This window comes from Schistocerca piceifrons, chromosome 1 (genome assembly GCF_021461385.2).
Source record: "Schistocerca piceifrons isolate TAMUIC-IGC-003096 chromosome 1, iqSchPice1.1, whole genome shotgun sequence".
In the NCBI taxonomy this organism is placed as follows: domain Eukaryota; kingdom Metazoa; phylum Arthropoda; class Insecta; order Orthoptera; family Acrididae; genus Schistocerca; species Schistocerca piceifrons.
In genome coordinates, this window is record NC_060138.1 from 897,825,872 (window position 1) to 897,843,525 (window position 17,654).

The window sequence follows — 17,654 nt, forward strand, 5'->3', positions numbered from 1 at the left end:
AGCCCCGTAACTAGCAAAACATATATTATCTAAGGGAGCGTTACGTAAACATGGCTTGGCCGTTTACAGTGGCATGACTACCAAGCAGTTATCAGTCAGGATGAATGGGCATAGGCAGAGGGTGCGTACAGGCAACACACAATATTCTGTTGCAGAGCATGCTGTACAACATGACAGTCATGACCTCGGTACCTGTTCCACCACACATGCATGTGGATTCTTCCCCCAGACACCAGTTTCTTAGAACTCTGCAGGTGGGGACTAGCACTACAACATGTCCTTGATTCTAGCCACCCACCTGCCCTTAATTTACTTTATTGTGACTTGCCTATTTTTTCCATCCCCCCTCCCATCTCTGTTACATACAAAGCACTTAGCTTCCCACTCTTATTAACTCATGCACAATGTTTTAGCAGTAATCTCTGTCTTGCATATTACCCTGTCTTCCACCTTTAAGCTCTCAGGTTTTCAAATCTCATCCAGAGCAGTCCCCAACAATCAGTTTTATCTTCTCATTCTGTCCGGTAAGTCTCCCCTGACTCAGGCTACTGGGTGACTTCCCTGTACAGTACCCCTTCCCCTAAACTTCTCCAGTCCTTTTCCTTTACCCATCTTCCTTCCCCTTCAACTCTCCTGCCAGAAGAAGGAGCCACTGGCTCCAAAAGGTTGTAACAGTTGAATCCTTTTGTGTGTGTGTGTGTGTTTCCCTGCCACTGCATGGTGAGTAGATCTTTTATCTATCCATTTACATTATATTATATTATATTATATTGTCAATAACTGATTATTTGCACTGTTATTAGTATAAGGTACGATCTGCTGACATGTATACTACTGGATTATGGGGTAAGCATACAAACAGTGAGAGACTTAAAGAAAAATAAATAAAAGCTGTCAGATTTTTCATCAAAAGCTGACAGTGAAATTATACTCTCACAGCATAAGTACCGTACCTTCAGTTTCAACGTACATGAAACTAAAACAAACACTGCAATATCAGGTATGAAGTTATTACAGAAAGTAGGAGAGTTCCACAAAACCTAATATTGAAGGAAACTTTTACACTAATCAGGATGGCTGACTTGATTTAAACATATCAATGTGATTTTTGAAACTACTGTTCAGGTTGAGCAACTTATTGCTAACAAATCTGTAGTGTATGCTTCTTGAAATTAATTTTTCATTTACACTAAAGAGAACAATTATGTCCCATGTCCCAGAACCAATCTACAATGTAAAATTTCAGTACTTCTGATAGACATTTTCCTAGCTTTTGCATCTAATGGTATCATCCTCAAGGAGGAGAGAAGAATAGGTTGAAGAAGGTTAAAAAGGAAGAGCGAGGATCCAACTGGACAACTGGATTTTCCTTTTGATTTTATACACACCCACACACACACACATGCCCATTCATGGGCATGTACACAAATATATATATATGTGTGTGTTTGTATGTGTGTGTGTGTGTGTGTGTGTGTGTGTGTGTGTGTGTGTGTGTGTGTGTGTGTGTGAGGAGGAGGAGGGGGCGGCAAGTGCGAGCAAATATGCGGCTTCAACAGGACAGTGTAACTGTGTTTCTTAGCTGTGAAGGAAGATATTGCCCAAAGCTTAAGTACAAGTTCAGTTTTCTTCAAAAATCTGTCCACTGCCCAACATCTCAAATATAAGGTAAGTGGTTACCATTGTCAGTAGTATATATTGTGCACCTCCATATCAGATTATGTCAATTATAAAATCTTTATAGCATTAAAATTTATATGGATCTCTGTGGTACACAGATCATCATGCACACATGTTATGTTCACACTTTCAGGCCTCATGAACGCTGTATAAGACCAAGAAGTGTGGCTATTTAGCATTTGATTACCAGCATATTGCAGAGATCCTCATCAATTTTAACATAATAAAGATTTCATAACTGGCATATAAGTCATTTGTAATGTATGCACAATGTGTGTCACAGACAATAATCTGCTTTTGTGAATATTGGTCTAACAATTAAATATTTTACATACAGCTAATGGTGTACAGCGAGATGTATTTTAAAAATACTAACAAGCTGAAGAGCACCAAGTATATGTAAAATATTTCGTATTTTTGTAACACATAATATTTTATAACAGTTGTAAGAATTCAAACAGTAATAAGAATGAAAATTCAGTTTTATTTTACCAATTGATTCCTCTTGTGTGCCTTCGGTGGGTGGAAGATATTGGTCGATATATTTATCTGCCAAATCAAGTGCACTGTCCAGTCTGTAAGCTGCAAAATTTGTATATTTGCTCTCAAGAACTGTATGTGCTTGTTCTCTGCCAAATTGTTTAACTGAGTCTGCTCTCTTGAGAACAGGTTGCACAATTGTTGAGCTCACATAATCCTTGGTGCTGACAAAAATCTGTTAAAAACAAATGGCACATGCAAGTTTGTATTACAAGAGTTATGAGCAAAGTGTATAACAATAAAATTTATTCATTCAACAACAAATTTATAATGTGTGATTAAGGTTACCTAATCTCTTTGTTTTTTGTTGTGTGTTAAAATTGTCAGTTCCTAACACAATCATCAAAAATGGAACACTGACTTATATGAACAAAGAAATACTTCACAGTGCTGATCAAGAGAAGAACCCTTGCTTTCATTTGCTGTGTATGAAGCCGTTATCAAACTGTACTATTGCAACAACAATCATCAGCTACATTTTCTTTAATTCTTAACATCTGTTATTACACTGTACCAGTACTATTCCAACAACTAAGCATTAACTAAGTCATTTTTAATACTTTACATTAATAAAAATATAATTAATAAAAATATAATGTAAAAATCAAATTGAAATCAATGAGACAATTAATGCATTATTACATTTAGCTTTCAGCATCAATATTTCACAGACACTATCAATGCATAATGTATTTATAAAATGAGTGTTCCAGTTGCGTACGGTGTTCAGGAAGAATGACTGCTCAAATGCCTATGTGTGTGTGTGTGTGTGTGTGTGCGTGTGTGTGTGTGTGTGTGTGTGTGTGTGTGTGTGTGTGTATGCAATTAGTCTAATGTTATCTTTGTGACCCTATGGTAGCAGTTCTTGGGGTGTGGGTCAGTGGAGGAGGGGTTGGGGGAGGTGCATGTGGGGCAGGTGGGGTGGGAAGGGGGCGTTAGGAGGGAATGTACTATGTTCCTCACTTAATACTGATTCTTTAAACTTTGTAAGTAGGCTTTGGCAGGATAACTGATGTCTAGTATGTCACCAATAAGATAGAACAATTTGACGAGTTTTTAGGAGAAAGTAAATTATACAAGCAATGTTCAAGAAGTAATGCAACACTTTTTTTTCTCAGCCAATTTAAGTTGAATAATTGCAGAATTTGTTGTGGATCATCATGGAATATTCCTGCTTCAGACCTAGTTTCATAAGGTTCCGATGGTGATGGTGCTATATGTAGCATTCAAAATGCTGTCTGTAACGGAGCTGCATTCAAAGCAAAGAGCTTTCATTGAGTTTCTTTTGGCAGCAACACAGAGCATTGCAGATATTCATACATGCTTGCAGAATGCCTACACAGACCTAGCAGTGAACAAGAGCATGGTGAGTCATTCATTGAGGCGTCTGTCATCATTGCAACAAGATGGTGCAAACCTATCCGATCTCCCACATGCCAGTCAACCAGCTGCCTAAGAGAAGACCATAAAGAGCACTGAAGGACCATCTATGTCATATTATTTGTGCAATATGAGGATGATCATGAAAAGTTATTTGTTGGACATCATCACAGGCAATGAACATGGGTTCATCCCTTCAAACCGGAAACAAAATGACAATCCACAGAGTGGCACCACACCACCTCTCCTCTGAAGAAAAAGTGCAAAGCCACACCAAGTGTTCAAAAATGTGTGTGAAATCTTATGGGACTTAACTGCTAAGGTCATCAGTCCCTAAGCTTACACACTACTTAACCTAAATTATCCTAAGGACAAACACACACACACCCATGCCCAAGGGAGGACTCTAACGTCCGCCAGGATCAGCCGCACAGTCCATGACAGCAGTGCCGTAGACCGCTTGGCTAATCCCCCGCAAAGTCGCACCCTCAACTGGTACAGTCATGGTGATGGTGTTCTGGAATTCTGAAGGGGATATTCTCTTTGATGTCACCCTCATAAGCACAACAATCAGCTCTGAGGTGTAACAATCAACTCCAAAATGTATTGTGCTACACTCAGGAAACTGAAGATATGACTTCAGCATGTTCACCACCACAAAAATGCAAATGCTCTTCTCCCACTCCATTACAATGCAAATCCACACATAACTCCATGCACCGGAGAGGAAGTCACAAAACTACATTAGGCTATTCTTCCTCATCCATCCTACAACCCCTATCTCACACATTCTGACTTCCATCTGTTTGTTCTAATTCAAGCATACACTCTGCAGGAAGCAGTACATGTACGATGGTGAGGTTACTGATGCAGTAAGATGTCGGCTCAAACATCAACCAGTAGAGTGGTACCATGCAGGCACACAGACCGTCCCAGTAAGGTGGCATAAAGCCAGTGCATTGAACAGAGATTATGGTGAAAAATAAGGTTTTGTGGCCAAAAGAGTGGGAAATAATATGGTATATTGAATTCTAAATAAAACCAACCTGCTTTCAGAAAAAAAGTGGTGCCTCATATACAATGGATACACTTGGGTGCAAGACCGAAGAGACTCATAGTTTTAATAAGATAATTACAAGCTTATGAGCATAGGAGTATATTGTAAAAAGATACACAAGGATGGTGGTGATGTAGGCATTTATGATATAAATAACATTCAGTGTGAATCCAGGGCATAACTTGCAGACAACATTGAAGTTTGTGCATCTGCGCAACAGAATGGAAGAGCATGATGGTTAGAAGTATACACAAACAGAAGTGAAACCAAATCTCATATCTTTCCCAGCTACAGCATCTTACAGCAACTTTGCAATGACACTTTTAAGAGCCAGACATTCACAAAAGCTATAGGACCTTCTCTGCAAGCTATACAGCTAAATATTTTACCAGCAACTTGATTGCACCATAACATCTTGTAGAAACATTCAAGGAAAATCTATGCTCACTAATGTGAACAGCGCCTCAGCACCAAATGAAAATCTTAGATATTGAGACCTGAAAAGGTCAAGTAGTTAGCGCATCTGCCTAGTGGAAAGGAGAACCAGGTTTGAATCCTGGCCTTGGTAGAAATTTTCATTTGTCATTTCAGTCTGCGTATACACAACATAGTTGCTTGAGATTTGAAAAGGCTTCCACAACCACGTAGTTTAATCTGATTAAAGCATAAATGCCTAGGTTTCAGGCAGGGTCCCCCATTCCATTCAATGCTGAAGTGCTATTCTAATACAGCTGGAGAGCCTCTGTAATGTTGTTTGTGTTTAGGGAAAATACCAGGTGGGCTGAGGCTTGAATGGGAATTTGGATTGAGGAGGAAGGTGTGCTTTGGCATTCTGTGCAGTTGTGCAAAGCCCCTGAATGAGGATGGTGCAGTGGTTAGCACATCTGCCTAGTCAGCACGAGGCTTGGGTTCATATCTTGGCTTTGGTACAAATATTCATTCATTGCTTCAGTCTGCACATATACATCAGATATGTTTGAGAGTTGAAAAGGTATCTGGAACTGTGTAGAGTCATTTGATAAAAAGAAAGAGGTTGTAATGATACGAGATGTGAGCATACATTCTTTAAGCTATCATGTAAATTAGCTTAGGTATTCTGAACCTGTTACAGCGCTATAACCATATCTACATAAATTTGGGACCAACCAGAATCATACCTGACTGACAGTCTTGCACTGACCATGTCACAAATTTAAGCACAGAAGAAATAATGGGAACCACTGGAAACTACCATTTGGATCCTACAGCTCTTTCCATAGAGATTAATGTAGACCATAAAATAGATCCACATAGTGACCTTCTCACTTACAGAAGGAAAATTGACCATTATAATCATAAGGAGGACCTTACACACAGAGAAAGGCAGCATCTACCCAAATATGATGACACAAATGAAAAGTGGGCCCATTTTTATGAAGTAGTAAACCATGTGATCTATGGTCTAGATGTAGTTTCCTTGGCTACTAATTAAAACATCATGGGTCCCGGTTTCAACACAACCACAGACTAAATTCTGAATAAAATTCATCAACACTGATGGCAAAAGACTTCAGGTATAACGAGTCACCAAAGTTCTGTCAATGGCCTTGTCAGAGAGGGTAGAGGAGTGGTCAAGAGTTTCACAGCAATCTCCTGCTCTTGGAGTGGGAAACTGTGCTTAAAAGGTGGAAGAATCAACAATGATCAACAACATGAGAACACAGAAGGGCACACAATATGTAGCCACATAGGCTATGGACTGTAACAGAAAATGTATTATGTTGAGTTCTCCATTGGCAAAAGATTATGGATTAGTCACCCATCTGGCTCTCAAGGAGGGGACTTGCAAGTGGCAGGTAACCATGAGAATGAGGCTGAAAAACTAATGAAAGAATAACATACTATGAGTCTGAGTGTGGAATATCAGAAGCATGAATGTAATAGAAAAGGTAGAAAATCACAAAATGGAAATGTAATGGCTAAGTATAGATATAGTAGGGGCCAGTGAAGTAAGATGGAATAAAGATTTAGCCCTTTCTGGGCGGACGATTAAAGGATAATATCAGCAGCAGCAGAAAATGGCATAATGGGAATAAGGTTCAGTATGGTAGGAAAGTAGGGTAGAAAGTTAGTTTCTGTGAACAGTTCAGTGAGATGTTCTCATCAGAATTGACAGCAAACCAGTGCCACCAACAAAAGTTCAACTATACATGCCAATGTCATAAGCAGAAGATGAATAGATAGAGAAGGTATATGAGTATACTAAAAATGGTCTCTACAATCAAATAGAAATATTCAACATTATTGACAACCAGACCAGGGCATTCAGAATCACTTGGTGTAGAGTTCTCAGTTCACCATCAAGTGCTCAGACTGGGCACTCCTTAGGAATGTGATTCACTGTCAGCAGATGGACAGGAACCCTACTTCTTCAAAGTGTAACCACATCCCCCTTGAGTCATCCTAATACAGTTCAGCTTCAACAGGGTTTGGTGTGGGGATTGGAATCCCTCAACCTTCTTTACTTGATCTTAAACCAGATGAGCTTTCTTGGGTAGATTTTTGTTCCAGTATAGATGTCACTAGGAAGTCATGTTGAAATAACTGATAATTTCTGAATCAAAGAAGAAGCCTCCCGAAAGACTGTGGTGGCTACAATATTGTAATGTCTGAGCAATGGTTTAATACTGCATAATTCTTCCATGAAAGTGTTGCTACACAGCAACAAGTAAGCAAGAGACTAGAGAACTTATCTATGAACAGTCCTTCTCAGGACTAACCAAGCATGGAACATTTACCAATATCCATTGGTAACTATTTAAGGATAATCTAATAATCATTGGGGATTGGATTGTGGCAGCAGGGGAAGGAACAAAGAAAGTGCTACAGGAGAATATGGGCTTGGTAGTAAGAATGAGAAAGGAGAAAAGACTAATGGAGTTTGCAATAAATTTCAGCTAGCAGTAGTGAATACACTGCTCAAAAATTGCAAGGAGAGAAGGTATACTTTGAAAAGGCCTGGAGATGTGTTAAGATTCCAGGTGGATTGCACCACTGTCAGACAGATATACCAAAATCAGGTATTGGATTGTAAGGTATATCCAGGATCAGATATGGACTTGGATCAAATTTTAATAATGATGAAGAGTAGGGTGGAGCATAAGAAGAAGAATCTAAGTGCAAAGATGTGGTACACTGAAATAATGATGAATGATGAGATGTGTTTAATGCTGCGAAGTAATGTGATAATGAATACCACAGTAGGCAGCTCAGATGAAGATCACTGGAAAGGGTGATCACAGCATTTACACTGATAAAAATAGACACAAGGAATATAAATTAAAATAATGTTGGGTAACCAAAGAAATATTTCAATTGATTGAGAAAAGAAGGAAAAACAAAAAAAAAAAAAAAAATTCAGTGAATTTCAGAAATGTAAGTCACTTAGGAATGAAATAAGTGGAAAGTGCAGGGAAGCAAATATGTGATGGTACCAGGAAAAATGCAAGGAAACTGAAAAATAAATGGTCATCAAAATGATTGAATCAGCACATAGAAGAGTCAGAACAACCTTCAGTGAAATTAAAAGCAAGGATGTAAACATTAAGAGGGCAATGGGAATTCCACTGTTAAGTCCGTAGGAGTGTGCAGATAGATTGAACACTGCATCCCAATGTACAGGTATGTCCTGAGAGGTGCAGGAAACATGTCCTTCTCAAGGATTTTTGGTATCTCATCAGGACATGGGAATGAATATGACAGCACAAAATGTAAATAAAACTGCAATCAGTTCTCACCCTAGTCACCTGCACGTTTTAAGTCTAAATATTCAATGCCTTAGAAATAAATCACTAGAAAGTGAGATAGCAATGAATGGTGCAAACATTGACTGCATGTTCATCATGGAGCATTGATGCAGATGTTTTTAACTACATATCATTAATATTCATCCACATAAGTTGGCAAGTCAGTATTGTAGAAAAAATGCCAAAAACAGAGGTGTATGTATCTTTACTAAATCAAGTATCAAGTACAAAAGAAGGAGTGAAGCTGAATCATCAAGTGTGGAAAATCATTTTGAAGCAATACAGTTGTATTAAATACAGTGAGAAGTCATAGTCATAGCAATATACAGACCACCTACAAGGGATACAGACATATTCATTGATCAATTAGAAACACTGCTTAATATTTTTTATACTGAAAGAGCCACTGTAGTTGTCTGTGGGGATTTCAGCATAAATCTTATGAATGAAAGTAGGCTAAAAAATCAAGTCCTAAATCTATTATGTAGTTTCAATCTGTTTCCACACATACATGAACCCACAAGAATAACACATAATACAAACAGTCTTATAGATAATATATTTTCATTTGTATAATCCATAGAAGTAGAAGTAACAAATACTGATTTGGGATTATCAGACCATAATGCTCTCGTCCTCAAACTTCCTTCAATGACACTGCAAGAAAAAAATGTAATTCACATATAAAAGAACATTTTCCACTGAAAGCTGTGTAGAATTCACAAATATCCTAACTAGTGAGTCCTGGGCAGAAGTGCTGTCCCTAACAAATACGAATGATGCATATAACACTTTTTCTTCAATTTTAATGGGATATTTCGAAATGTGCTTTCCAAAGAAGCTGTCAAGATTCACATCAGTTCACAATACAAAGCCAAGTTCTTGGATTACAGCAGGCATCAGAACTTCTTGTGGAACTCTAAAGAGACTAAATTCAGAATTGAAGATCCACAGTTCATAGAATATGTTAAGAATTACAAGAGGGTATATCGAAATGTAATTGCCAAGACAAAATTTATGAGTAATGACATCTTAACAAATCAAAAGCCATAATTGGTTATTGTGAAGACTAAAACAGGAAAGACATGTGAAGACCAGGATACCATTCTCAAAAACACAGAAAATGTCAATATTAAAAAACAAGATTTGCCAAGTTGCATCAACAATTACTTCATAAATGCAACAACTTATTAAGCTTGAAATTTACAAACCAAGAAAAACCTGAATTGCCAAAGCTCCTTGTAGCATGAGGAGAGATCCAACAGATGAACATGAAGTGTTCAAAGTAATTATGAGCTTGAAACCTAAAATGTCAGCAGAAGTAGATGAGGTGCCTGTTTATATCATAACAATGACAGCTGCACAAATTGCAAGGCCCTTGGGATACATAGCCAACTTATCATTTAGTGAAGGAGTGTTTTCAGAAAGGATGAAAGTGTCAAAAGTGAAGCCATTATTCAAAAATGGCGACAAACATAAGGTAGAAAACTATCAGCCAATATCCTTTCTTCCAACATTTTCCAAAATAGTAGAAAAATTAATGAAGCACAGAATCAACAAATACCTAAATGACCATAAGTTATTGAATAGAAATCAGCATGGTTTCCAAGCAGGTAAAAATACAGAAACAGCACTAATGTGCTACACTGAACAAATAATGAAAAATCTTGAAAAAGACAACAGCGTAGTAGGAATAAATTTAGATCTCTCCAAAGAATTTGACACTTTCAATCATGGCATTCTTTTAGAAAAACTGGAAGCATTAGGTATTCATGGGACAGGGAAAAAGTGGTTTGAATCATACCTACAAAACAGAACATAGATTGTAGGACTGATGTCAGATTACTCCAACCACAAAGTAAATTTAGTATCAGATGCAAAAAAAGTGGAAATAGGAGTGCTGCAAGGCAGTATTCTAGGTCTCTTCTTGTCCACATAAATGACTTTCACACCTCAGATGGAGCAGCAAAGGCCATACTATTCGCAGATGACACTAGTGTGATAATAGGTGCACCAAAGCAAATGCTGCAAATAACTACTGATCAAGTAATAAAGAATGTCCACACTTGGTTCAAAGCAAATCAGTTGACTTTAAATGCAAATAAAAAAAAAATTATATGCAGTTTGGGAAATAATATTTTGGGGTTCCACCACGTGCTGTCTAAAACAAACATTTCTGTTACAGAAGAGGGCTATCCAAATAATAACACACAGTCATTCACAAACACAATGCAAACCCTTATTCAACAAGCTTAAAGTTCTAACAATACCTGTCTTACATATATATACAAATGTGTTTTACATGTTAGGGCCCACCTTGCAGATTTTCAGACAAATGGCGCCTTGCATAACTACAATCTTGAAATAGCACAGCATTCCATACTCAGTGAACAAGAACAACACACACACACACACACACACACACACACACACACACACACACACACACACAAAGGCATGTGAGCCATATTAGTACAAAACACTACAACATATTGCCTGCTAACATCAAAAAGTTAGAAGATGAAAATAGATTTAAAGTAGAATTTAAAGAATTTCTGTTTGAATAATGTTTTTAGTAAATGACTATTTAGGCCAATAAATAATTCTGATAATGTTTATATTGAGGCAAAACTGAAAACACTATCTTTCATTCCCTAAAGTTTCTGTTAATTTTGTATATCTGATGGACAGCTGCTGGGTGTGGTAAAATCTTTACTGAATTATAGTAGTGAATATAAGGGCTTCCTGTTTAGGGAAGACAAATCTAAAGCCTCAGGGCAAACAGACTATGCCATTAAAATACTGTTAGTGTACATATATAAAAAGTTACATTAGTTTGTCTTGTATGACCAAGTATTATTTTTTGTACTTTTTTTGTACAATTTTGTATGTATTATTCTTTGTACTACTTAACGTAAAATTTTGTTGTTCCTTTTGCACAAATTGTTTCCCATTAAGTTACATATATTTTTGGACAACATCCATACAATATTTATTGTCTACAGATGGATAAATAAATAAATAAAATAAAAATAAATAAAAAGTACATGGGCCTCTACAAGGGGAGGATCTGTCTGATGACGAGGAACAAAGCAAGAAGGAGATAAAATCAGATTAGAAGGGAAAAAGAGTATTCCTGGTCAAGAGTAGTATGACAGTATCAAATATTAGCTTAATATGAGGAAGAAATTTCTGAGAATGTATGTTTGGATCAAAGCATTGTATGGTTGTGAAGCATGGACTGTGGGAAAAAAAGAAAAGAAGAGAATCAAAGCATATGAGATGTAGTCCTATAGAAGGTTGTTGAAAATTAGATAGACTAATAGGACAAGGGATGAGGAAGTTCTCCAGAGATTTTGTGAAGAAAGGATCTTATGGGAAACACTGACAAGAAGAAGGTACAGGCTAAGAGGACATATTACGACATCAGGAAACAACTTTGATAGTACTAGAAGGAGCTGCAGAGGGTAAAACCTATGGAGGAAGACACAGAATGGAATACATCCAACAAATAATTGAGGACACAGGGTCCAAGTGCTACTCTGAGATGAAGAGATTGACACAAGATAGGGAACTGTGGTGGGGGCCGTATCAAACCAGTCAGAAGACAGATGACCCAAAAAAATAAAAATAAAATAACTGGGCATATCCAGTGGTAATAAAAGGTAAGAAAATCAGATTAAAAGAATCTAAAAATTCCTTCAGAAATGCACAAATCAAAGTAAATTATGAAAGATCTATATGAACTGTTCAGTGACGCCAAATTTCCAGTACTTCACAACCAAGTACAAAAGTAGCAAAAAAACATACAGAGAATCTCTGAAGATTTTGAAAGTAAACTGTTATACTCAACAGATAAACAAATCTGGTAATATTAGTAAAATAGCCTTTAATATAAATAGTAAACAAAGAATGTGAAAACAGAGTGTATTCATGTTACAGTAATGCAGCATTAGCTGAAAAAAAATCAGCAACCAGCTGTACATAAGAAATTTTATTTCTTTACCAGTTTCAGGCACCTGGTGCCCTAATAATGCTTCTAATGTTCTGAAGAAGGGCACTAGATGTCTGAAACCAGTCAAGAAATAAAATTCCTTGTGTGCAACTGGTTCCTAATTTTTTCAGCAACTACCCCTACACATGCTGAGAATGGACAAAGCACTAAATACAGCATTAGAACAAAATGTAAAAGTTATTGTGTGAGCCAGAAACAGTCCGTGAAGCCTTCGTAGAACATTTAACTAAGGTATACAGAGAAGAAATTGATAAATCAACACAAAAAAAACTTAGTTAAAATGAATAATTTATTTTTTCTCAAGGAATGTAACAGAATATGAGGAATGAAAATAATCTCAAACTCAAAATAAAAATAAAAATATCTGCTGGCTAGTATGGCATATCATATTACTTAAAGAATGCATACATCAGTTAATAGAGCCGTTAATGCATTTAATAAACAGTTAAATTGGCCAGGGGTTTTTCCCAACCTTTTAAAACTTACGTCCACCTTATAAAAGGGAGCAACCACTGATATAAATAACTACAGGCCAATTTCACTGACTTTAGGTCTTCGAAAGTTATTTGAGAGGGTAATTCTAGATCAAATGGAATCGTTGTTTGGTAAATGCAACATACCAAATACTTGCACCACTGGTTCCAAAAAGTGGAAGTAACAATAACCCTAACAGAAATTTTTTTCCAGGAACTGCTAAATAGAGAGGATAAATTAAATGAAGTCATTGGGACTTTTCTAAATTTGTCTAGGGCCTTTGATTCTGTGAATCACACAGTACTTCTATACAAATTACAAAATTAGGTATAAAAGGAGTGACACTAAATTTTGGAAGTTGTTATCTTGAAGATAGAAGACAATGTTGTGTGTTATAGGAACAAAGTTAAGCTCCTAACAGTAAAATCAACATACAAACCCCCAACTGTGCAGGCCCCGAGGTTGAGGTCAAGGGAACATAAGATATACCACAGAGAGAGTGACCACATGGCCAGAGACAGTGGCCATGAATGTGTGAGTTTCACTTATGTGAACGTGTGTGTTTTGAAACGTAACTGCCTATTAAGACCCATTTAAAACAAACATTTCCCAGTCTAATTCAGGATCGCACATGTAAAAAAAATATGTAACTCGTCTAGAAAAAATTATAACTGAGATAATAACTGTTTAATTTGTTACACTTCGAAGTGTAGACGTTCTGTAAATGAAGGGAACAATTCCCATGAAGGGAGTCTCTAGGAATTAATAAAACATGTAAATGTATTATTGTAATTTATGATATAAATAAAATAGAAAGAAACCTTCCACATGGGAAAAATATATTAAAAACAAAGATTACATGACTTACTAAACGGGAAAGCACTGGTAGATAGGCACAATTAAAAAAACACACACACACACAAAATATCAAGCTTTCACAATCCATGGTTGCTTCATCAGGAAAGAGGGAAGGGGGGAAAGGCGAAAGGATGTGGGTTTTAAGGGAGAGGGTAAGGAGTCATTCCAATCCCGGGAGCGGAAAGACTTACCTTAGGGGGAAAAAAGACAGGTATACACTCACACACACACATATACAGACACAAGCAGACATATTTAAAGGCAAAGAGTTTGGGCAGAGATGTCAGTCGAGGGTGAGGTATGAGTGGCGGCAATTTGAAATTAGTGGAGATTGAGGCCTGGTGGATAATGGGAAGAGAGGATATATTGAAGGGCAAGTTCCCATCTCCAGAGTTCGGATAGGTTGGTGTTAGTGGGAAGTATCCAGATAACCCGGACGGTGTAACACTGTGCCAAGATGTGCTGGCCGTGCACCAAGGCATGTTTAGCCACAGGGTGATCCTCATTACCAACAAACACTGTCTGCCTGTGTCCATTCATGCGAATGGACAGTTTGTTGCTGGTCATTCCCACATAGAAAGCTTCGCAGTGTAGGCAGGTCAGTTGGTAAATCACGTGGATGCTTTCACACGTGGCTCTGCCTTTGATCGTGTACACCTTCCGGGTTACAGGACTGGAGTAGGTGGAGGTGGGAGGGTGCATGGGACAGGTTTTACACCGGGGGCAGTTACAAGGGTAGGAGCCAGAGGGTAGGGAAGGTGGTTTGGGGATTTCATAGGGATGAACCAAGAGGTTATGAAGATTAGGTGGACGGAGGAAAGACACTCTTGGTGGAGTGGGGAGGATTTCATGAAGGATGGATCTCATTTCGGGGCAGGATTTGAGGAAGTCGTATCCCTGCTGGAGAGCCACATTCAGAGTCTGATCCAGTCCCGGGAAGTATCCTGTCACAAGTGGGGCACTTTTGGGGTTGTTCTGTGAGAGGTTCTGGGTTTGAGGGGATGAGGAAGTGGCTCTGGTTATTTGCTTCTGTACCAGGTCGGGAGGGTAGTTGCGGGATGCGAAAAGCTGTTTTCAGGTTGTTGGTGTAATGGTTCAGGGATTCAGGACTGGAGCAGATTCGTTTGCCACGAAGGCCTAGGCTGCAGGGAAGGGACCGTTTGCTATGGAATGGGTGGCAGCTGTCATAATGGAGGTACTGTTGCTTGTTGGTGGGTTTGATGTGGGCGGATGTGTGAAGCTGGCCATTGGACAGATGGAGGTCAACACAAGGAAAGTGGCATGTGATTTGGAGTAGGACCAGGTGAATCTGATGGAACCAAAGGAGTTGAGGTTGGAGAGGAAATTCTGGAGTTCCTCTTCACTGTGACTCCAGATCATGAAGATGTCATCAATAAATCTGTACCAAACTTTGGGTTGGCAGGCTTGGGTAACCAAGAAGGCTTCCTCTAAGCGACCCATAAATAGGTTGGCATACGAGGGGGCCATCCTGGTACCCATGGCTGTTCCCTTTAATTGTTGGTATGTCTGGCCTTCAAAAGTGAAGAAGTTGTGAGTCAGGATGAAGCTGGCTATGGTGATGAGGAAAGAGGTTTTAGGTAGGGTGGCAGGTGATCGGTGTGAAAGGAAGTGCTCCATTGCAGCGAGGCCCTGGACGTGCGGGATATTTGTGTATAGGGAAGTGGCATCAATGGTTACAAGGATGGTTTCCGGGGGTAACAGATTGGGTAAGGATTCCAGGCATTCGAGAAAGTGGTTGGTGTCTTTGACGAAGGATGGGAGACTGCATGTAATGGGTTGAAGGTGTTGATCTACGTAGGCAGAGATACGTTCTGTGGGGGCTTGGTAACCAGCTACAATGGGGCGGCTGGGATGTTTGGATTTGTGAATTTTAGGAAGTAGGTAGAAGGTAGGAGTGCAAGGTGTTGGTGGGGTCAGGAGGTTGATGGAGTCAGGTGAAAGTTTTGTAGGGGGCCTAAGGTTCTGAGGATTTCTTGAAGCTCCGCCTGGACATCAGGAATGGGATTACTTTGGCAAACTTTGTATGTAGTGTTGTCTGAAAACTGACGCAGTCCCTCAGCCACATACTCCAGATGATCAAGTACCACGGTTGTGGAACCCTTGTCAGCCGGAAGAATGATGATGGATCGGTCAGCTTTCACATCACGGATAGCCTGGGCTTCGGCTGTGGTGATGTTGGGAGTAGGATTAAGGTTTTGCAAGAAAGATTGAGAGGCAAGGCTGGAAGTGAGAAATTCCTGGAAGGTTTGGAGAGGGTGATTTTGAGGAAGAGGAGGTGGGTCCCACTGTGATGGAGGACGGAACTGTTCCAGGCAGGGTTCAATTTGGATAGTGTCTTGGGGAGTTGGATCATTAGGAGTGGGATCAGGATTATTTTTCTTCATGGCAAAGTGATATTTCCAGCAGAGACTACGAGTGTAGGACAGTAAATCTTTGACAAGGGCAGTTTGGTTGAACCTGGGAGTGGGGCTGAAGGTGAGGCCTTTGGATAGGACAGAGGTTTCGGATCGGGAGAGAGGTTTGGAGGAAAGGTTAACTACTGAATTGGGGTGTTGTGGTTCCAGATTGTGTTGACTAGAATTTTGAGGTGTTGGGGGGAGTGGAGCTGGAAGTGGGAGATTGAGTAGATGGGAGAGACTGGGTCTGTGTGCAATGAGAGGAGGTTGAGGTTTGTTGGAAAGGTTGTGGAGGGTGAGTGAGTTGCCTTTCCGGAGGTGGGAAACCAGGAGATTGGATAGTTTTTTGAGGTGGAGGGTGGCATGCTGTTCTAATTTGCGGTTTAAATATGTGCAGTTTTGGTATAATTTTTCGTTCTTTGGGGAGAGCACTGTAGAGGATTTTGGGTTGGTATAGTACACTTTTGTGATACATAGCTGTTTTATGAATTTCTCTGTGGAAATCATTCCTATTCCTCATTTCGTAGTTGTGAAATTCTCTGTTTAATGTAGAAAATTTCTTGTGTTCTTTTAAGAAACATATGCATTCATATATGTATAAGGATGGTAGTGTCATGATTTTTAATTCTTTGAAAGCATGCCTACAAGAGTCTCTATATCCTATACCTTTTATTATTCTGACTGCCTTCTTTTGTTCAGTTTTACACTTACCCAGTTCTACTGTAAGGTTAGTTTTTATTTTATTTGTAATATGTTTGAAGTTGATCCACATTGTTTTTTTGGCATTCACAATGAGTCTGTTTTCATTAAACCATCTGACTGCTTCATCTGTTGCTAATGCGACTTTTTCATGTAAGGCAGCTTCACTATTTGCTTTAACAAACAAACTTGTATCGTCAGCAAACAGTACTGCCTCTGCTTCAGATAGTTGACTTGGCAGGTCATTGATAAATATTAAAAACAGTAATGGCCCTAATACAGATCCCTGGGGTACTCCGTACAAAACTCTCTCGAATCTTGATGAGTATGTCCTATCTGCATGGCTTATCTCCACCATCTGATACCTGTCTGACAGACATGATTCAAACCATTTGTGGGCAACTCCACATATCCCATAGGCACATAACTTCCTAAACAGTAACTTATGGTCAATGACATCAAAGGCCTTTGATAAGTCTAAAAACAATCCACAGTTTAATTCCTTTCTATTTATGGAATTAAGAACAAGTTGTAAAAAATTAAAGATAGCTGTTTCAGTTGATTTATTTTTACAGAAACCATTTTGCGCATTAACCAATATTCTATTCTTAATAAGAAATTTGTATAGTCTATGATACATTATCCTTTCTATTATTTTTGAGAAAGCTGACAATATTTATAAAGGCCTAAAGTTACTAACAGCATATTTATCACCGTTCTTGTAAAGTGGCTTTATAGTTGACATTTTT

The 17,654-nt window shown here is 38.6% G+C and overlaps 1 protein-coding gene across 3 annotated transcripts in view; it reads right to left on the minus strand.

The window, feature by feature from the left end:
* Window positions 1–17,654, minus strand: part of LOC124716942 (lipid storage droplets surface-binding protein 1) — a 179,602-nt gene that overhangs the window by 64,375 nt on the left and 97,573 nt on the right. For all 3 annotated transcript variants that reach the window (XR_007005682.1, XR_007005678.1, XM_047243534.1), the window contains exon 4: window positions 2,173–2,395. Coding sequence is in view for 1 of the 3 variants with exons in the window: in XM_047243534.1 (XP_047099490.1) it covers window positions 2,173–2,395 (223 nt within the window). In the remaining 2 variants the exon portion in view is untranslated. The remainder of the gene's footprint in view (window positions 1–2,172; window positions 2,396–17,654) is intronic.